This window comes from Phoca vitulina, unplaced genomic scaffold (genome assembly GCF_004348235.1).
Source record: "Phoca vitulina isolate PV1807 unplaced genomic scaffold, GSC_HSeal_1.0 scaffold4, whole genome shotgun sequence".
Taxonomy (NCBI): domain Eukaryota; kingdom Metazoa; phylum Chordata; class Mammalia; order Carnivora; family Phocidae; genus Phoca; species Phoca vitulina.
In genome coordinates, this window is record NW_022589707.1 from 58796904 (window position 1) to 58820194 (window position 23291).

Genomic DNA, 23291 nt, shown 5'->3' on the forward strand with positions numbered 1-23291 from the left:
GCCAAGGATTCTGCACTGTAACTAGCGCACTAGGTGATTCCTGGGCACACTGAAATGTAAGAAAAACTGGCATAATAGATGATTAGCTTTAGGGCTAGAGAAGTCTTCAAAGATAAATCTAGCCCAAACCCCTTGGACTGTGACCAAGGCACATGGATATGCTACAATATAAAACTTAATGAAAATCTGAGATCCTCTTAGTTTGAATGACCTACTCTCTGCAAATCTCTGGAAGATACAAAGATAAATGAGACATAATTCTTGCTCTCTGTGAATCTAAAATGTCGTCTAATTTTCAACTAAATATGTAATTCAACCTTTCCCCAAATCTGTTTTTATTCTTAATATCTCTTCATGTAAGATTGTCTCTTGGATGTCATTTAATATAATGCTTGTAAAATTCAACTAGTAATTTTACTTTTTGCTCTCAATTTATCTCCCTACTCTAAGATCAAGACCAGGATGGTGAACAGATGAGTTGGTGAATAGCAGTAATTCCAACCTACCCTGCTATCAGACTGAAATGTTATCAGGCATGTGGCTTTAACATACAAAATCAAAGTTAATACAGTCAAAGGGTCTGTGCTTATTCCCCAAGTGCAGTATGTCACATTACTATCCATTTGTTGGTGTGAGGGTGTCTCAGCCCATTAACTGCTTCTGGGAGTCCTTAGAGATACAACATCAAGGTTCTAACTCCAGCAAGAAAAGCCCGGACCTGGAGGGTATTCTTTATTTTAAGACTTGACTTTAAAATTTGAGAACTTGCAGCCTTCTAAGGATATGTTTAACTTTAGAAACTCCTTTAGAGCTGAGACAGTATCTGTTCAGAAGTGCACAGGAGCCAACCCTTAGCTTTTACTATCTAGATGAATACCTAGAAGTTTCTCCAAATCTGGCTTTTAATGAATTTAGGTCAGCTAGGCCTGCAGTGTATGGGTTGCTTCTAAGACTCAATAATGCTGAAGAAATGTAAGCTACTGGCTTAGTACTTGGCCTAAATTTGAGTTCATGGAGCCCTCACTGAAGTATGACTGCTAAGGCATTAAACACAAGTTTATCCTTTAAGACCATGCGGGTTTTGCTCATCCTTGATTGTCTAAAATGAAGAGATTTGCTTAGGCTGAATCCTAGTTAGTACAATGTGGGTATTATACACATCACAGGAATCAGAGTAGGCTCCTCTCTCATTTGGTTCTCTGAGGGCAATCGTTGGCTGACCTCTCTGTGTAACTTCTTCACTTCACTAGGAGGCCAGTCAGCAGGTCAGTGGGGTGCTTGGGTTGATGGTTACACAGACTTTGGGATAGCACAGATTTTATGGTTTCTGTAAGGTGAGACACAGGTTCATTTGTCCTATTCAAAAGACTACCAAGAAGTGTGATGTTCCTACCAAAGACGGTATTAAAAAATAAATAAGAAAATGTAACTGAATACCAAAAGAAGTGACTGATAGAAATAGACCCATGGTGGTGGTGGTGGTGGTCCAGATAATGGGGGTAGCAGACATATACTCCATAACGTCTATACTTAATATGTTTAAGGACGTAAAAAAATAAGACTGAGAACATTTGCAGAGACCTGGAAATTATACAATATAAACAAATGGAAATTCTAGAACTGAAATATTTGATAAATGAAACCAAGAACTCAATAGATGGGCTTAATAGTGAGCCAATACTACCAACAAAACTTATTACAGAAGTCACTGGGAGACCTCTCTCAAATTCTAATCTCATAAAAAGCTTAATCTCCAAAAGGCAACTTTCTTTGCCCTGGACAGTGCACCTGGCAGGGCTTTATTTCCGTGAACAGGCATCTGTTGTCTGAGTTTTGCTCTTTAAGCCCTTCATTGCCCATTTTGCTTTGACATATTTGAAGACTGTCGTCGGCTCTGTTACAGTTAAGTTAGAGGAGTGTTCCCTAAACACTCAGTTCCCCGGGGTCAAGACTGTATCTTTTCCTCTCTGCAACCCTAGGGCCAGCAAACTACCTGGGGGTAAAAATAGTCACTCCTATGAATCCAAGAATTGGACTTGAAGAGTAGAAGGAAAATGAAGGAAGGGCTACTGAGAGACTTGGAAAAAACGAGCCCTAGGCAAAGGGCTCAACTACACACCACTTGGAAGCTGCTTTTCCTCTCAAGGCAGAAGCCTAGCTCAAGCTTCCCTCTACCTGGCCAGTCCTCCCTTCACAGTGATAGAGAGCGTGATCCTCCTCTCATTACGGAAAGGTATTGTTTCTTCTGTTAGAATCATAAAAAGTGGGAAGTCCGCCAAAGTCCTGACTGGTGGTATGGAGCAGGGGGCTGATCTGTTCCCACTTCTCTTAATGGTAACCCTTCGCCCATCTTACATGTTTAGCAGAGAGCTAAATTTTATTCAGTGGGAAGGAAACTGTGGGATCACAATACATAAGTGAAGTAAAATTACTCTTTAATTACCTGGACTCAAGACTAAAATACTGAAGCAAAAAAAGTGGTGAATCAAATCACTGACCTTTCCTGTGTGCAATCCATGAAGTGGAAAATGGGGTTACTCAAATATTTGTGTTGCCTCAAGTTACAGCTCCCAGTACCAACTGCTGAACTAAATGAAAAGTGAGGTCCCTGAAGAAGGAGTTTTGTTCCCTGTTTTGTTAACAAGGGAGGGCAAGTATTCCTAGAAGATAGCTCTGAAGTGTCAAGAACAGTGAAGATTTAATTTAACTGCAATCACCCTTGGCTCTAGAAGCCCCATTGTTACTTGTCAGATTGTTTCTGTCATTATTTCTCATATGAAAAAGGGTGTGCACTGACTGGTTTAGAATTAGGGTAGTAAGAGATTTGACGTCTATAGTACCACACCCTGAGATCCTGGGTGTGATTTTGATATATTTAATAAGTCAATGAAATAAATCAAATGTTTGCTGACCTTTTGTGTACAAAGCGTGGGTGGAATTTTAGGAAAAATTACCTGTGGGAGAGGTGAAAGAAGAAGTAAACAAGACAACTCCTAATTTTAACATGATATGTCATGGAGTGAGGCTAATATTTAATTCTTAGGTGTAAGAAGAATAACTTAGGGAGGAAACCACTACCATCCTGTCACATAAGGTGGAGTCTGGAGAAAAACGGGTGTCAAAGGAAACCAACCTACTTTAACTTCTTTAAAAAAATAATCTCACTGATGTAAATAACTGTGCTTTTGGGTAAAGTGCCTGCTTCACATTTTCATATCTATTTCTCTTGCTTCATTTATTTCAGTTTTAGTAGTAACAGGAAGTTTGGGTAATTTTACATCAAAAGTTTTAGATGCAAAGGGGAAAAAAGAAAACCCTTTTAAAGACACCCTGACAAAGTGAGTTTTAAGTAATTCTAGGCAGTAATCTAGAGTTACCAAAGAGTAAATTTAGAAAATACACTGTAAGTTTAGGATTTGTAATGACTACTGAATTAGTAAGACAAATTTCTACTATTTAATATAAAGCAAAAATTCTATTAATATTCTTTAATAAGCACTATTTTACATTATTATGAGGTAAGTGATTAGCCCTAAATGAAGTCATTGGTGATCTTAAATTAAAACTATGTGCACCCAGTTTTTTGTCTTTCTACCCCCTAAGTCAGTATATTATAAAGAAGACTGGATCTTGACGTGTTTTCAAACTTCAGACTCAGGTTCAATCTCACCACTCAGTTCTGCTTCACTTGTTCTGAGTCATTCAACTTCTGAACACCAGTTTTCCATTTGGTAAATCTGAGGATCTAGCAGTCTAAGAGGGTCTAAAGACAATAAAACATAAAATGAAGGTGTAACCTGATAAAGGTTGAAACTTTCAGATGAGAAAAAAACACCAAATAGCATGATTACTTTAGGATCTCAGAAATAGCTAGCTACATGTCTAATTTAGGATCATTAAGAAAATATAGGTGATTCAATTATTTCCCTTTTTTTCTGCTTCTGTAACCAGGCAAGTAGGTCTGTAAAAATTATTTAAAAAAATGTTCTTAAAAGATTTATTTATGGGGCGCCTGGGTGGCTCAGTTGTTAAGCGTCTGCCTTTGGCTCAGGTCATGATACCAGGGTCCTGGGATCAAGCCCCGCATTGGGCTCCTTGCTCAGCGGGGAGCCTGCTTCTCCCTCTCCCACTTCCCCTGCTTGTGTTCTCTCTCTCGCTGTGTCTCTCTCTGTCAAATAAATAAATAAATAAAATCTTAAATAAAAGATTTGAGAGAGAGCGTGCGCGCACATGCATGCGCACACGCATAAGCAGGGGGGAGGGGCAAAGGGAGAGGGTGAGAATCTCAAGCAGACTCCCAGCTGAGCGGGTAGCTAAGGTGGGACTTGATCCCACAACCCCGAGATCATAACCTGAGCCCAAACCAAGAGTCGGAGGCTTAACTGAGCCACCCAGGTGCCCCTGTAAAAATTACTTTTTATAAACAATAGATCATTTTTATGTCTTATTAGTCTAAGCACATAGTTACCTTCACCTCAGAGAATAAAATCACTTTTTTTGAATAAAATTACTTATTATATACACCTAATTAGCATGAAAAATTAAGGTTTAGTATTTTGATTAAAGAAAAATCCAAGTATTAAGATAACCATACCATACCTTACTATTCCTGTATCTCTGACACACACAGCACTGAACAGGGCAAATACACGGAAGATAGCCTTGTATAGAACTAAAGGAAAGAGTGGATCATTATTCTTTTTCAAACTACTTTCTGGATTTTATCACCAACTTTCTACAGTCTAACAAAATGAAGAGAAAGTGAAATTCAACCTAAATGCTACCAGGAGAATAATTCTGGTAGTCTAGAAATAGAAAGAGGAAAGACAATGTGGTTTAGAGTTCTATGAAAAAAGATTTGAAGCTGACAAAAGTCAAAACTTCATGACTTGTTAAGACAGAGACATTGCTACTCAAATTAGTTTTAAGATGGCACATCACCTAGCTGTTCTACAAATGAGGAAGTACTGTTAATCTGTCACTAGACATTCATTAGAAAACCCAAAGAGCTGAAGTCCTAGGACTGAATTTCATAAAAAAAGACAATGAATATTTCATTATTGGGAGAAAAGTGGTTGTATTCTAGTGCACTATACAGAGGCAATATACAATACAGAAAGGGTAGAAATGCCCTGCACAAATTTTCAGTCCCGGAAAAAAAAGAGCTATCAATAACAGAATGAAGAGCACTAGTAAACACCTGGTGGTTCTTTAGGCAGAAGAAACGATGCAACACAAAGATAGTTTTAAGAACTAAAATAGTTAAAGTTCTAGATAGCAATACTAAATTCAATAATGAGTAACCAACTCATGGCAAAACAGTTTACTTCCACGTCTTACTAATTCTGATAGATTTATCTGGAGAATGTCGATGTTGCCGAACTTCGGTTGTTAAATGTTCATTCAGTCTTAAACACTATAGGAATTTCTATTTGGATAATCTATATCGTCAGCATTATTAGATCTGAAGTAAAATATGTTTGAGGTAGAGTCCCTCCCTTTAGTAAGAAGATAAATTAAGCAATAATTCTGTATTCTTTCCAGGATTATACCTTTGGAAAACTTAAAATAGGTAATAGTAAATATGTATGTATTTAGGTAAATCAGTTTCCTCTCAAATGACTTATCAATTAGCAGTACAACTATATACAATTAATTGGAAAACATGGGGTTATCTGAATAAATTAAATTGTACAACTCCACTACTAAAACAATATGAAGTGGCATTCATTTCCTCAACTTTTCTAAAGCTGGTGAATCCAAACGACAGTGTGAATATATATATATACACACATCCATGTACATATGCACTAATAAGGAACATATTGGGTGGCATGTTACTGAAAATTGAGGCAGACAGGCTAGACTCAAGGACCTTATGAACATCTGCAATCATCTGCTTAAGGAAGAGGTAGGTCAATTTTTATTTCTATCTTAAAAGTACCAGACTGATCTAGTATCAATAGATAGACCTGAGCTCTGGATGAAATATACTTAAAACCACAAAGTTTTTGGCCTATAAAATGCATTTCACTGAGTCTTTACATATGCCCAGAGCATAATTAAGCAAAGGTGGAAAGTTACTATTTTTTTTACACAGTAGGGGCAAAGAACCTCATAAATATAAATAACTTTTGAAGTATATAAAATGTCTGTCATCAGGTCTCAGTTCAAATACTACCTCCTCAGAGGTCTTCCTTGACACCCTACCCAGAAAACTGTTCTACTGAATCATTGTTTTCTTTTCCTAACACCATTCTCTGAAATATCTTGTTCATTCATCTATTAACTTGTTTATTGTCTAGCTATAGAGTTAAGGCTCTATGAAAACAGAAATCCTATAGGTATTGCTCACCACTGTATTTCTAGTAGATGCTAGGCATTATTTGAATAATCAGTTGAATAAATGAATTCCAGTGTACATGATAGATCAAAATATACCAAGAGATAGAAAAGCATCCCCCACCATGTACACATACACACACTTACCTGGATGACAGAGTGTTTCTAATTTTTTTAAGGTTATTATTCTAAATCAGAGGTGGAATATTTTGCTGCTTTAAAGACAAATGATATATATTGCAGTAAAAATTACTTAAGCCTATTCAAATTGAGTAACTTTGATGGGAAAATACTTTAAATTAATATTTTTGGTAAAATAACCCCAAAACTACCCCTTAGTGTCTCCCATAACTCTTATATCAGTTAAAAATAATCAGATAAAACAGCTTTAAACATGGTAATTTATTTTATGCGGTTGTTTAAATCCATTGTTTAAAAATGTTCAAAAGGCACTTTAAAAAACATATTTAAAAATACATCTTTTCTGACTTATTGGTGGATCACTTAAAATAAGCAAGTCACCACACATTTTTAAATCATTCATAACACTACTACCTTACATAACTTTTAAATTCCAAAACACAAATATTCACTGTGTAATGTAACACACTGCTTAGCAGTAAGATTAGTTTCCCTCTAATAAATACTGTATATGGACTATTAATTGGTAGGGCCCTGCAAAGTTATTTAAACTGAACTGATATAAACTAAAAACTAGAGAGGTAAAAGGAGTTGAGACAGAGCACTATTCACTTCTGAAACTAGTTTTAGAGTTGGTTTCTCTAGAGAGAATTTGTAATGTTTACTCTAATCTGTATTAAAACTTCTATTTCAACTCCAATATATAAACGTAGTCATATTCTTAAATCAATAGAGGTTATATTTAGCATAAAATAAACCACAGGTTGTTCCCCAGATTGCTTAAGAATGTTTCTGTCAGCCCTACAATAAAGTAGAGAAATGAGGCAAATGAGTTTTTTTGGTTTGTTTTTGAGAAAAGGGTGTAGAGGAAATGGAATCCAAATAACTTTAGTTCATTTAGTAATCGTATATCTAGAATTGGTTTAAAACTGTAGACTTTTAAGTAGGGCAAATATCCTGAGAGCCAGCAGGCATTATTCTTAGATTTTTTATTTCCAATCTCCTAGGGAAATCTAAAGTTAATAGGTATAAAATTATTAGTAAGTGATACAAATTCTAATCACTAGTTACAGCCAAATTAACCTTGCAAAAGCAGCATTAGGGGTAGTTAGGAAATGGAAATTAGTTGTAAAGAAAATAAAGGGCAACAAATACAAAGAAGAAGAAATTGTCAAAGACAGAATACTCTAATGAACTGAATTAAATGAAGAACAAAAGGACAGACTTGATCTAAATAAAGTGAGGCATTTTTTTTCAAGTCTCAATCTGGAAATACTATAGTTCGATAGGCTCAAGTAAGTGAAAAATTCATACTCAAGAAACAATTATGAAAATAATCAGTTAACAAATTTAATGCTCAAATGGAATTACTGTATTTCAAAAAATACTAAAAACTGGCCAGTAGTTTATCTTGAATTATCTTACAGTAACAAAAATTCCTCTGAAATTTAAGATATTTAAAAACAAATAATTGAACTCTGGGACAAAAATCTGCTTTGTATCATCTATGAACTTCTCACTTGAAATATAAGTTTACTGTTACTGGGAAACATAAAGATAGCAAAAGCCTTATGTTTTGAGACCACACTAAAATAATTTATCCAAATGACAAAGATCTTAATTTAAAAGATGCTAAGTTACCATCATGAAATCTGCTTGTATGTTCTCTACTGAATACTTGGATAATTTTTTGCTGTATTAGGACAGTCAACTGATTCTTGAAAGTGATGAAATTTTGATCGTATTGAATTAGCAGAAAAACATTATGCATATTATAAAGCAGTATTTTGCTACCTCCATTTAAAGTTTTTTACTAACAATTGGAAAGTTTTTTTTACTAACAAGTGAGGACACTTATTTAGCTATGCTTTTAATGAATTATGTATTTACTAGTACTTAAACTCTTCCTGCCCCAATTGTTAAATTACTAAACTTGGAGAATTACATATGTTACTGTGGGCCCTGGTATTAGTCAATCTGAAAAAGCTAAAGAATTTTGTCAAAAAATGAATGATCCACGGACCCTTTAAGTTATCTTTAAAGTCTCTCACATTTAATATGGTGTGATCTTGGAGGACACAGATTTAAAACATCCTTCATCTAAATCTTTGAAAGATACCCTACTTGTGGGGCAATAAATCTTTAGCACATTCCAACGATCAATTTGCATCAGATTGGTTTCCAAACTAGAATGAATAGGACTCACCTGGAGGGCTTGTTTAAAAGACAGCTGCTAGCCTCTACCCTGGAGCTTCTGACTCAGAAGGTCTGGGGTGGGGCCCAGGAGAGGTTGCATTTGCAAGTTCCCAGATGATGCAAATACTACTAGTTGGGAACAACACTTTGAGAACCACTGACCAAAGGAATCTGGTAGGAATGCATACTAATGGGCCTCACGCTAGAATCAGAATTTCTGGGACTGGAGTCTTGAAATCTGCATTTTAACAAGTTGCCAGGCAAGAGTAGAAGAACCACAATTTGAGAGTCACTATGACAATCTGGCTGGTTAATTTGTCTATTACTGGCTGATGTATGAGATCACACATGTTAATAAGTAAAAATGGAAAGAAATAATGCTAAATGACTAACCTCAAGGCTGACATGGTACAAAGAATACACAGGCTTTGAGCATAAATCCTGGCTCTGTTACTTACTTGCTCTGTGACAGTGGAAAAATTACTTTAATTCTTTGAGCCTCAGTTTTCTCATCTACGATACAGGAAGAACACCCAATTTGTGAAGATTAACACTAATGTACATAGAATATCTAAAGCACACTACGTGGCACACAGTAGGCATTAGATAAAAACTAGCTATTACTTATTATAAGAAATGTATGAAATAAGTCCTTCAATATCTAATCTGATTAAAGCAGATTTTTTTCATTCATTTAGAACAAATATTTACACTCTAAGGTAACAGAATAATAAAACCTTATACTTATTGCTCCATAGTCTGGGCCAGACAAGTATTCTAAAAGTTGTACATATATTCACTCATTTAATCCTCATAAAAATCCTGTGAGGTAGATAGTATTACTGTCCCTTAAGATGAGAAAATTGAGGCACAGAGAGAGATTAAGTAAATTGCTCAAGGTTACAAAACTAGTAAGTGATAGATCAAGAATTTAAACCCAGGCAGTCTGACTCCAGACCCCAGGATTCATCACAATGTTAACTTCCTATGAGTAAATTTTAAGGTTTTTAGAAAGTAGTATATATGGACTGTAAAATTCATATCCACACCAAGGTGAAGAGTTGTTCAAAGAATAGAATGAATGCCTTGAAATTCTAGCAGGTGACAGTGTCATGAAAACAACAAAAGACAATTTAACGTAAAAACTGGTGTGACTTTTCACTGTGTGGACAGAGTAATCCATAATTACCACTAATTGTCACCAAGATGAACATCCTCTCCATATACCACCCAAAGAGATGATGATTTTGACATGTTTTGGCACAATAAATATAAACTCTTTAGCTAAGCAGCAGATTCAATGGCATGACAACCATGTAAAATTAGCATAATGATAAACATAAACAATGTAAATCATTTGTAACATTTAAGATAATCTTATAGAAAGTCTGCAAAATATTCTTTTATGATATACTCAGATAATATTGCTAAAGAAAACAAAACTTAAAATTTTCTTTCCTTCCAGAAATTCTTTAAATAGAAGGTCACTAAAATTAGAATGAAATATTTATGAATATATTTTTGATGACAGTGTTGAATTGGGTATTCTGCTCTGTTAGAATTATCCACTGGCAAAACCAAACACCAAAAAAACCCCAAACAAACAAACAAAAAACCACCCCAAATAATAAGTCAGCATCAAAATTCAGGCAGTTAGGCATGAATTAAGTATTTGGTCTTTTAATATCTGGCATATTTCAGTTTCCTTAAGCACTCTGTTTTTCTAATGTTTTTAGTCAACTCTCATCAAAATTGTACATTCAAATTATTTTGCCAGTGTAATAGCCACCTCAGAGCCTAAAAATGAATGTCTAAACTTTGCTTTAAATAAGTTATGAAAGGCACAAACAAATTCTCATCTCTCAACAGGATGATAACAAAAGGAACTATAATTATGTAGTTGGAAAGAGTTTTAAATAATCAATTTAAAATGTCACTTAGTAATTCCTGAGAGTGGAACTGATCTAAGAAAAGCATCCCCAAATAGCATTAAATTTACTATTTATTAATTACCCACAATTAACAATGGGTAAATTTGGGAACAAAATATTTTAAAATGCATGTTTATAGAATGCTATTAATGCTCTGAGTAAATAAATATTAATAATTAAAATTGTATTCAAAGATAAACATATTTAGAAAAGAGACAACGGGGACTCAGTAAAACATTAACTACTAATTAGAACCAAGTATATAATACAGTCAAGGACCATATAATTTCAAAATGTGGTTTTATTAATGCACTTTAGGATAAGTGCCATTCTTATTTTACCTTGTCTGGAAGAAATACTGCCAATTACAGTCACAGGAAATTTTCATTAGACAAAACCTGCATGTATGAGTGTGTGTATGGGGGGTTTTGTTCATTTATATCATACTGCTCATGTCTTGAGTTTATAAATAACATTAAGCAACACTGTTTCCTTCTAAAATTTTCTTTAAGGCAGATCTATTTAGCATCATCTGTGTTATTAATATGTGCAGTGTAGTTTTAGAAAATTTAAATGTTCTAGTTTCTCAGTGAAAATAATACATGTGGTCAAGAAGAGAAAACAAAAATCTCGTTTCTAGTCCCTCTGCCTGGCCACATTTTAAAAACACAAGTTTTTCAGATATATATATATATTACTGTATCAAAACACATTTTAACAGACTTCACAGCTCACTTAAAGCTTCAGTTTACAGTCATTCATATGAAAGATTTCTAATATGGAATGTTCACTTAGAAAGAATTCCTCACTGGGATTCCAGTGTTCTGTATCAGAAATGTAGAAGTTCTTCAGTGCAATGCTAGACATTTTACCTCTTCATTTATGTTTTTCTTTCAAGAGTTCTCATTTTACTTTTGGGTCTTCATTTTTGTATGCTCGACTTATTTCTTTTAGTATATTCTCAGGTAAGGCAGGTTGATATCTGTATAAATAACCATATGGACGAAGATGATAAACGAGGTATTCTAACTCATACATAGTTGTAGGATCAACATAGTGAAAAGAAACTGCAAGATCAGAACAGCAACCAGGACCCTAAAAAAGTAGCAGAAACAGGCATTATTAAGAAACAGTACATAATTAACATACAATATTCACATACTGATAAAGGAAACATTAATTTTAACAGAATCCAAGCATTAAAGTTGGCAAGGTAAAGCAGAGGTACCTTATCTATTAGACCTGTGGAAGAAACCAAGAGTTTTTAGAGTTCTTAATGATTTAAAACTAAACATGAAAACCGCTAAAATATATCGACCTGAAATAATATTCTTTCATATTCTATAGTGTTTTCACTGAAAAAAATCTTGAGACTTCCTCAAATGAAAGGGGCAGCTATACAAAGGATGAAGCTCTATTTCCAAGTTTTGCTTTCAAACTTCATATGTTCTCACTCTAACTTTTTGCGTGGCTCAACCTCACAAAGACACCTTTGGAGCATTCAATGACTACAAAACCCTTGCCCATTATGTGTCTGAAACTAATACTTCATCTGCACATCAACCCAAACAGTACAATATTTAAGAGAGGAAGTACTGAGTCAAATCTAAGTTTGAATTCAAAGTTTGTCTACTAGGGTCAAATTCTGCCTACTAGTGTATGACCTTGGGCAAGTTACTTAATCTCTATAAGCTTCAATTTCCCCATCTGCAAAAGATGGTTACTTAAAGGAGATAATGTATATAAAATGCTTGGAATCAGCTTGGCCTATAGTAAATTCTCAATAAATGTTGACATTATTGACAAAATAATCACATTTAGGTGGTCCTCAGTAAGTAGGTCAGAGTTAAACATTTGTCCAGATAATAGATTCCTAACAGAGTTGGTATGAGAACAGGTCTAAAAAAGACAAAAACAAGATAATAAAAAAAATAGAACAGAAAAAAAAGCAAGAACATAACAAAAACAAAACAAAAAACAAAACTGGCCCCAGAATTAAACAGTTCTCTAAGATTATTTTGGTATCTAGAGAATGTTTCACCCAGGTGATTCCAACAAAACTTCAGACTCTATCTAGTGTCTTTGCAAGGACCTAAGAAGAAAGATATTCTGGCAAGTTCCCAGAGAAGATTGATACTGAACATTTAATAATTCATGTCTGGAAGTAGGTAGCTTACGATGCAGTAAAAATTATCAGGGAATTGTCCACTGTATTTTCTCTGGCTTTCTCTCTGAACTTTCCTTTGAAACAAACACTGGATATGTGGGGTTTCTGGACAACCACGTAGGCACTAGAAAATTATTTGGTGCCTACTTCTTAACACCTTTAGGCAATGTAAGGATAGGAACAAATCTGAAAAGTAAAATGATAAGTCAACTTGTGATCATCAAACCAGCTCTGTCCAATAGATATATGTGAGCCACATGATGCAGTTCAAAATCTAGTAGCCACATTTAAAAAGAAAAAAAAAGAAAAAAAAGGAATTTGAATATATTTCAAATGAATAAATCCTATTATTTTTTCAATATGCAATCAATATCTTAAAAATTATTAATGAAATCATTCTTTTTATTTGTGTTAAGTTCTTGAAATCAGGAATGAATTTTATACTGACAGCACATCTTAATTTGGTCTAGCCACATTTCAAGTACTCAACAGTCATACCTGGCTACTGGCTACTATACTGGCCAGTACATATTAAACTAAAAAGACTAGACCAATAGCAGTGAATTTTAAATTGCTGATCCTCTCTGAAAGCAACTTTATATGACCCTGAAACACTATAATAATATTTTTGGTAAGATTTACTGCATTATGTTTCATTCTATTGCATTATTGTTTTTTTACTAGATGACGAGGATACTGTTACTACGATTTATAAGCAATAAAAACACAATAAAAGAAAACAGCTATAACTATTAGAAACAAAACAGTTCTTTGCATATAATAATGGCTACTACCTAAACTCAAGAGAGTCAAGTAAAAAATCATCAGATATAGAGAATCCAGGAACAGAGCCAGATTTTAAAGATGCTTTTAAGAAACAACAGCTTTTATATATATACTAGTTAATTACAAAGGAGCCCAAGTAGAACAGTAGTGAAAATATTAAAAACATAAGATACTTAAGAAGAAATAAAATCTGGAGAAATTCTATAAAGTTACTAAAAGACCTAAAATAAATTTTAAAAATCCCAGGCAAAGATATTGTCCCTAAATTGAAAAATTAATACATAAACATAAAGGCATGAGGGTTACCAAGACAATTTGAAAGAAAAAGAGATATAAAGTAGAGGAATATACACTCTTAGAGTAATAATTTCAAAATTCTGTAAAGCTACAGGGTTTAAGACGATATGGTGCTGAGGCAAAACCAAATAGGATGACAGAACAGAACTGTAATACCAGACACCAATCCTACTACTGTAAGTAACACTACAGTATATGATAAAGGAGATTATTTTAAATCACTACTGAAAATAAGATTTAGTTTAAAAATGGTACTGGAAAAATCAGTTAACAATTTGGAAAAATCAGGAGCTCTCAACCTTAACCATATATCATTAAGTTTCAGATGGGTTATAGTTAATGTAGTTAGAACTGAGGAACAGAATAAACCCTATTTGATCATTTCTGACCTATAAAAAAGGCAATTTCACGTATAGGGGCATATGTACATATGTGTGTATGTGTACATGTGTGCGTGTATATGTATGTGTGTGTGTATATATATATACACTATTACATGTAGACTATTACACACATATACACTATTTTAAATCCTCTGTATTCGAGACTGATTATAAATTCTCTGATGAAGTTTATTCCTAGGGAGCAGACTTTAGTCCTAGGGAATAAACTCACTTCTAGGGAAGTGAGAAGGTGGTGTGAAAAGGGAACTGCATGAAGAGTAAGTTCTAAACAACCAATTTAAGAACATAACTCTTTGATGAGCTGTGTATCTCACACACTGACTTGCTAAAATAAAAATTTTCCACACTGTGTTTTCCATGATTACTACAGAGCAAAAGTGTATGTATGAGATTTAGAATAACTCTGAAAACAGTAACTTACTTATGGAAAAGAAAATTTATTAAATGATGGATAAGTATTAATAGAAGTTGGATTTCACATGTGTTTGTATTGAACCTCCTGGGAGAGAAGAGGCAACATTAGAAAGTTGGGTCAATTTTGGTCCTTCCAAGTCTATTTTATTGTCTTCTATATAACTGAATAAATTTTTATAGAAAGAACATAAAATTTTGCATCCATTTTAAAAACCACTACAATTTAAATAAAAGATGCACCATAGAAATATTTATTTTGTTCATATAAAGTATATTGTTAGGTATACCCTATCTGTAGGTGGGAATTGTGTGTAGCACTCTTAAAGGAAAGGAGGATATTTTACTGGTTACAAAATAGTGACAATTATCATGTCCCTTTGCTATTACTGTATGTAGCAGATACTCTCAGTAAAATCTTATGTGCATTTAGGTGTCTTTGTTATATCTATTTGTAATGTTCTTAAATTTGGATATATTTTTATGTGGGAAAGGGTACAGCATTAAGAAGGGAAGAGGTCAAGTAATCTTGGAATGGTCAGATTATACTAAGAAAAGTTTACATCAAAAAAAAAAAAAATTCAGGGGCGTCTGGGTAGCTCAGTCGGTTAAGCATCTGCCTTTGGCTCTGGTCATGATCCCGGGGTTCTGGAATCAAGCCCCGCGTTGGGCTCCCTGCTCAGTAGGGAGTCTGCTCCTCCCTTTCCCTCTCCCTCTGCACTCCCCCCGCCCCCGCTGTGCTCTCTCTCGCTTATGCTCTCTCTCCTTCTCTCTCAAATAAATAAAATCTTTAAAAAAAAAATCAAAGTAGTACCTCACTAGAACAAAACAAAAATAGGACTATCACAGACCAGACTTAGGAATACATCTGTTTTACAGTCTAGGAAACTGTTGCATCCACAAGAGCAATAAAATGCCAGCATAAGGTTTCAAACAGATTCATTACGTAGAACTGAACTTTAAACTGTTTATTAAAGTGGAATTTTATCCCAACAGCAGAATATTTATTCTAACATCCCTCAGCCCCACCCCCCAACCCTTTGGGGCACATATTAATCATGGAGGGGAACTCATGATGAAATCACAAGAGTTTATAATCAGCATGGTTTGTAATATTGCCTAGACTATTTATCAGGACAAACTACTTGACTTTTATAGACTGTCACCTATTAAATGCAGAACTACTGTTAGGAATTACTGTGTCTGTGTAAGTACTAAGAACATACTGGTAATTGTAGTAGTGATTTGCTTCAACATTTCCTTTTAAAGCTGATTGTCTAAAGATTGGGTCAAATGTTCTAGGTCAAAGTTTCTTAACCTCAGTGTTACTGACATTTTAGTCCAGATAATTCTTTATTGTGGGGAGCCATCCTGTGCATTGTGAGATGTTTGGCATCTAGTGGGTTTACAATCTTGTGGGTTTCTACCCACTAGATGCCAGTAGCAACCTCCACCCAATGCCAGTCTCCCAGTTAACAACCAAAAATGTCTCCAGAATTTGCCAAATGTGCTCTGGGAGGCAAAAAAGCCTGCAGTTGAGAAGCACTGTCCTAGATAATGATTTGAAAACACTGGCTTGTGAAAATGAAAATGCTAGCATGAAGTGTATTATTTGTATCTTAGGGCCAGAAAAAAGAAGGCATAGAGTACTAATGACTTGCCTACATGCATTATTAATCAATAACAGATCTGAATCTAAAAGCTAGGTTTCGTGATTCCTGATGTCCTTCAGTCAGTCACTCACTGCTGCAATGCTCCTAACAGTGATGAACGGGAAACAATCTACTAAATGTGTATCAGTAGGTGAATGGATAAATTACATATGCTCACGTTAGATTACAGAGCAGCCTAAATTTTTTTTTTAATTTTTTTATTGTTATGTTAATCACCATACATTACATCATTAGTTTTAGGTGTAGCGTTCCATGATTCATTGTTTGTGCATAACACCCAGTGCTCCATGCAGAACGTGCCCTCCTCAATACCCATCACCAGGCTAACCCATCCTCCCACCCCCCTCCCCTCTAGAACCCTCAGTTTGTTTTTCAGAGTCCATCGTCTCTCATGGTTCTTCTCCCCCTCCGATTTCCCCCCCTTCATTCTTCCCCTCCTGCTACATTCTTCTTCTTGTTTTTTTCTTTCTTAACATATATTGCATTATTTGTTCCAGAGGTACAGATCTGAGATTCAACAGTCTTGCACAATTCACAGCGCTTACCAGAACACATACCCTCCCCAGTGTCCATCACCCAGTCACCCCATCCCTCCCACCCCACCCCACCCCCCACTCCAGCAACCCTCAGTTTGTTTCCCAGAGCAGCCTAAATTAATGAAGCACATACATATAATAATGTGGATACATTTTAATGTTGTATGAAAAGGGCAAATGTTCAAGGATATATATGGATTAATTCTATTTATTTAAAAACCTAAAAAACAATACTATATATTACTTATGGATACATAAACATGTATGAAAAAAGATACAAACGTACATGGTGATGACGAATATTAAATTCATGATGGTGGTTAACACTGAGGAAGGAGATAAGAAAACTAGATTGGGGAGGTATACACAGGCCTCAACTGTATCTATACCCTTCTCTTTTTTTTAAAGATTTTATTTATTTGACAGAGACAGACACAGCGAGAGAGGGAACCCAAGCAGGGGGAGTGGGAGAGGGAGAAGCAGGCTTCCTGCGGAGCAGGGAGCCCGATGCAGGGCTCGATCCCAGGACCCTGGGATCATGACCTGAGCCAAAGGCAGGTGCTTAACGACTGAGCCACCCAGGCGCCCCTATACCTTTTTCTTTTAAAAAAGGAAGCAAATGTGGCAAAAGATTAACATATGGTAAAGCTAGTTGGTGGGTATAAGATATTAATTCTTCTTAAACATTTAGCTGAGATATTTGATAAAATAATGTATTTTAGATAAAATCCTCAGGAATGGAGGCTAAGGTGTCAAATGAGAGTAAGGCTTATTACATGCTTACAGTGTGACAGGCACTGTATTATACTGTAATCACAACTGAAACAGGTAGATCTGGTCCATTTTACAAATGAGGCAACTCAGGCTCAGAAACTGGGCAAATTCTGTCCATCCAAGGTCACTGAACTATTAAGTGGGAGAAAACTTGAATCTAGGTCTTTCTAAACCTCAAAGTCTTTTCACACATTGTTCCTGAAGCCCAGGAGGCTCTTCACACAGCCTACTCTCTAACCTCACTCAGATTTCTGTTCAGAAGTCACCTCTTAGAGACACCTTCTTTAATCACCCAAACTAGGGTGCCCCACTCCACTCTGGGTCATTCTCTATCCCCTCACTTGGCCTTATTTTACTTTAGGACACTTATCACTACCTAAAATCATATTTTATCTTTATTAGTCTGCCTGTTTACTGTATGTCTCTGTATCCAGAATGTAGATTCATAATATACTGTTATAAGGGTCACAAGAACTGGAACTTGGCCATATTTATTGCTATGTTTTTAATGCGTGACATAGGCAATAAATAGTAGGTAACAGTAGCAATATTTACTGAGTTACTAGTGCTGACACTCATGTTCTCATCTATTTTGTTATACATTGCCACTCTATATAAAAGGAGTAAAGGAGATTCTTAGTTTTTGGTACCAAAGAAACACATTATTTGCTAGTTTTTTTTTTAAGTAAACAAAAGTTAGTCTAAGTATTTATACAGTAATAAAATTTTTAAACTTACCTCTACAGGAGGATAATAGTTATAATTCCAATACCAAAAGGTTCTAGGTAGATAACCCTTGATTAAGTGGTGTTCTGGTACAAAGGGATGAAAAGTTTCTTTTCCAACGGTATCTCTGGAATCTCCCGCTTCTACATTTATAATTTCCATGCATTTGCCCAATGCTAAGTCTTCGATGGAGGAACTATGTGTACATTTGTCTGTTTTAAATGCATCAACAAATCTCTTCAACGCTTCTTTGCTCAGTACATATCCTGCTCCTCCACTCATGTAGCCCTGCTTTACATAGGGCTTAAATCTTCTCCCAAAGTAAATGGGTTCTTCAGGGTTATATTTTGAGAGTAGCCATCTCAAATTATCCAGTATAACATATGTATCATCATCTGCTTTCATAAACCAATCAGCATCTTCTAAATAATGATCATGAACATACTGAAAAGCTTTAATTGTTTTCCAGTATAGTTGGTCTCTGCCTTCTCTGGTTTTTAATCCCACAGCAGGGAAGTCTTTATCTTCTTCTGAACTCATAAACAACACTTTATTACAACGCTGGGCCCATGTAGCTTTGACGTGTTTGGCCTTTTTCTCTAGATTTTGAGGCCCTGTCATAACCCAGCAAAGAATTTTAACCTTTCGATAGAGGTTTTCAGCGATGTCTGTATTCTCATCTATTAAACAAAAAATTTTTAGAGTTATATTTACATAGATGTAAAATTCAAATAAATTATATTGAAGAAAAATTTTCTTAAACAATTTCAAAAACCCCCTTCTATTTACCTTTCTACCATCAGTAATTTAGCTGAAACAAAGTAAAACTCAACCTTATATGAACTGACATTCTGATTTATTGGTTTCATGTCAGTTTTATCCAGGAGATCCATTGCAGTTAACAAGAATTTCCACTATAACTTAAATTCTTACTATTTGAACTGTGGTTCGTTGACCAAACAGCATCAGCATCACTTGGGAGCTTGTTAGAAATGCAACATCTCAGGCCCCACCCCAGACCTACTCGATTTGAATTTGCATTTTAACAAGTTCTCCTGGAGATTGGTATACATATAAAGCACGGTCTTACACAGTATCTGCTTTTCACTTCATTCTACAAAGAAAGCTTCAACTAGTTCTCAACAGAACACTGACAGGAATTTCTTGCACCTCTAAATAAACTTCTGAAGGACAGAAAAGACATGCTGCTGAAATAATTCATTTTGGAGTCCACAAGATTCACTATTACGAATTTATACAAGTATCTTTAGGTGGCTTTAAAAAAGGCTCTCATGACTACCCCAGTTTGAAGAAGAGGAGTTAATGCAGCATTGAGGTTACTTTTTTTTTTTTTTTTTAAAGATTTTATTTATTTATTTGAGACAGAGAGAATGAGAGAGAGAGAGCACATGAGAGGGGAGAGGGTCAGAGGGAGAAGCAGGCTCCTTGCTGAGCAGGGAGCCCGATGTGGGACTCGATCCAGGGACTCCAGGATCATGACCTGAGCCGAAGGCAGTCGCTTAACCAACTGAGCCACCCAGGCGCCCCAAGGTTACTTTTGATAGTAACATATTTCATTCCAACATGCAAATCCATCAGTCAGAAACAGAACAGGTAGCAATAGTATTTCTAAGATCGTCTAGAGCAGTGTTTTTCAAAGTACTCCTTTGTAAAGAAATAGGGAGCCATGCCAGAATATAAAGCACATATTACTTCTTCCTCCAAAAAAGTCCACTTAACTTAAGCAGTGAGCTTAAATGAGCTACATCCTGGTGCAAGCTCCTTATCTGGGTGCAGACTGGTAACAAACAATTCAGACCATCAGGCCAGGATCACATATTGAGTATCACTGGTTTAAAGGAAGAATCCAATTTTAAGATTCTAGATCAGTGCTTGGTGAAGGATCAATTTTTATTTCTAATAGTTAGAGACCTATACTTTTATGAATATGCTAAAAATGAATTACTAGAAAAATAAAAAAAAAGAAATATAAAATACAAATCCTAATTCTTATGTTTTGATTTAGACAAAATTACTCTGTTAAATTACCCTGAAAGTTTCTGTGTAGTCCCAATTTCAATACTTATGTAGTTGTGGACCAGCATGAGTCTGCAAAACCACACTTTTTATAGTAATGCTGTAAGGCAGAATCCTAAGGAAGCATATCCTTAAAGTTAAGGTCAACCAGTGAGTTACAAAAACTTAGTCCTATGAAAAATTAGCAACTGGAGGCATAAATTTCTAGTTAACTGATGGTTGGGTGAGGTTGGGCATGGAATTTTCGAAAATATTCTCATGTCCTTCTGAAAATCAATAATTCACAATTCAAAAACAAAATCACCACCCTTCAGTCAGAGAGCATTCACATTTCATGTACTTGAGGAGCCCAATCTCCTGGCTATAGATAAACTAAACACTGGATGCAGAGGGAAAATGGTAGATGCAGGAATTCTCAATGTTTCACTTTGAACAAGACAACCTTCTCCCCACTGCTGGGATCTGGTAGATATTCTTTCTCATTCTGTAATTATTCCTTCATTAATTACTTTGTAGGCATGTGCTGGCTCAGGAGATGAAAAGATGAGTACGACACATGTCCTGCTACAGAAGAACTCAGTCTTGTAGTGGACCTTGGCATGCTATAATAGAGGTATGTAAAAGGGTTCAATGTGCTGCGGAAAAAGCAAGCAGTGGCTGATAAATCCTATAGAGCAATGAAATGGGAACTTGGCTGGAACAGAGAAGGGGAGATAAAGCAAAATCAGGGAAAACAGAGATGATGCAGAAAATAGGTCTTTAAATGAGTAGAAGCTCATTTTACATTTTACACAATAAGAAAGGACAAAAGGTATAGTGAAGTTTGGTTGAGTGCAGGTACATGGGTATAACTGAAGGCCTGAACTAGGGGAAATGAACTGAGAGAGGAAATCTGAAAAATGGTAAAGAGGCAGAATGCTGGAACTTACGACAAATGGGATTGATTGGTAAGTGAAGGAAAACACCTACCATGACTTCATAGTTTCTAGCTTAGACAGATGTGGACCATCACGCAGGACAAGTAGGGACCTAATAAATGTGCCTGCACTGACCTGACACACCCTACTGGTAGAGAAGCATGGCGCCAATCCTTTAACAATCCAGAGCAAGGCTATAGAGCAAGTGTCCAGGATCGAACTGCTCTATGATAACACAGAGCACCTACTCAGAGCTGAATCAGTTATATAAACATTTATACAACATGACATAATTTGTAATAGTATGCATGTGCTTGCTAGTTCATATAACTCAACCAGGATGTGGTACACTTCATCCCTCAGCCTCAGCTTGACATAATTTGTAATAGTATGCATGTGCTTGCTAGTTCATATAACTCAACCAGGATGTAGTACACTTCATCCCTCAGCCTCTGCTTGGTATTTACTACCAAAAAGATAAAAGAAACAATTCTTAATGGAGGGACCCTCTGCAACTCAGAATTCCAATTGTTTCCAAGCTGCTGTATTCTTTATTGTCAAATAAATAACATTTGCAGAGATCTTTGAATTACGTTAATGTTTTTTCACAGTGTTTGGAACTGGGCTAAGATAAAGACAGTAAAGAATAGATGGAAACCAAAACTATGGGAATTGATGATATTACACAAGCAAAGAGACAGCTAAAGGACAGAAACTTGGAGAAAACCAACATTTAAATGTTGGCACGTAGGGGACGCAATTGAGAACATCCGGTTAGAGGTAGGTAACCAAGAGAAAATGAAGTCATTATAACATATCCTTAGTTTCTACCTCCCTAGATTTTTATGCCTCTTAAAAGGTGAAAAGACTAGTTATATTAGTTACTGATAAAAATATAAGTTGAAAAAATATAAATTGAGATTTATATATACCTCTTGAGTTTCTCTAGAACAAGACTAAGCAAAAACTAAGACCAAAACAAGACAATAGCAAAAACACTAAAGACACAGATATAAACCATGACAACAAAATCAGACTAAATAAATATTTTCAAAAAAAATCTAATCTGAAAAGTTTTGCCTTTCCCCAAATTACAGTTTCTGAACTGTCTCTATTAAAAAATAAATTCAAAATTAATATCTTACTCCCTAAATAAATCTGGGTTTTAGCAATTTCTTTCCTGAGGCAAACCAAGAGCTATCATTAAATATTGGGAATTAAGCTCATTTTCATCAAAAAATATTGCATACAACAAAATTCACATAAATAGCTTTTTCCAATTCTCAGAACACACAGACTGAAAAATACTGTTTCTGTTTACTCCTTAATAAAGTGAACCATACCTTTATGTTGGCTAGAATCTGCATTGAAGTTCATCTGTCCTTCTAGATGATTTTGTCCATTATCATCTGAGTGCCTAGCATGAGGATCATTATGAAGAATATTAGGCTGGGTATCACCCTGTTCTCCCAACAAAATACTAAATAGCTGAGAACATAAAACAAATCCAATTGCTGATCCACAAAGGAAGGTTAAAAAATTCAGCCAAGATTTAGAGGCCATTTCCCGAAAGTGTATTTCTGTAAGAAAAAAAATAGCAGCATGTTATAAATTATAAAGCAAATATACATACCATGAGTAAAAAACTTGATAACTTAAAAAAAAAAAAAACACAAAAAACACACAAAAAAACAAGTTGATAACTTTGAGCCATATGGGAAAGTTAATTCCTTCCATATAGGAGAACATTTCTGAGAATATTTAACTTTTATCCCTTTAGTTGATGCTAAAACACACCTTGTGGACAATTCAATAAAATAGATGAGTAATAAGTTGGAGAATCATTGTTAGGTGGGGCATGGGTAAATAGGCAGTATTTACACAGAGAATTTCCTCTTCTTCCCATCAGAATCCTCTGTGAACCCAAGCCTGCTTGCCATGTTCTTTTTCTTT

At 35.2% G+C, this 23291-nt stretch overlaps 1 protein-coding gene across 3 annotated transcripts in view; it reads right to left on the reverse strand.

Annotated features, from left to right (window-relative positions):
• Nucleotides 1-10893: 10893 nt before the first annotated feature.
• Nucleotides 10894-23291, reverse strand: part of C1GALT1 (core 1 synthase, glycoprotein-N-acetylgalactosamine 3-beta-galactosyltransferase 1) — a 29681-nt gene continuing 17283 nt past the window's right edge. For all 3 annotated transcript variants that reach the window (XM_032402078.1, XM_032402080.1, XM_032402079.1), the window contains exons 2-4: nucleotides 22682-22918; nucleotides 18397-19064; nucleotides 10894-11705 (exon numbers count right to left, since the gene is read on the reverse strand). In XM_032402078.1, the coding sequence (XP_032257969.1) occupies nucleotides 11514-11705; nucleotides 18397-19064; nucleotides 22682-22918 (1097 nt within the window). In that variant the 3' untranslated portion in view covers nucleotides 10894-11513. The remainder of the gene's footprint in view (nucleotides 11706-18396; nucleotides 19065-22681; nucleotides 22919-23291) is intronic.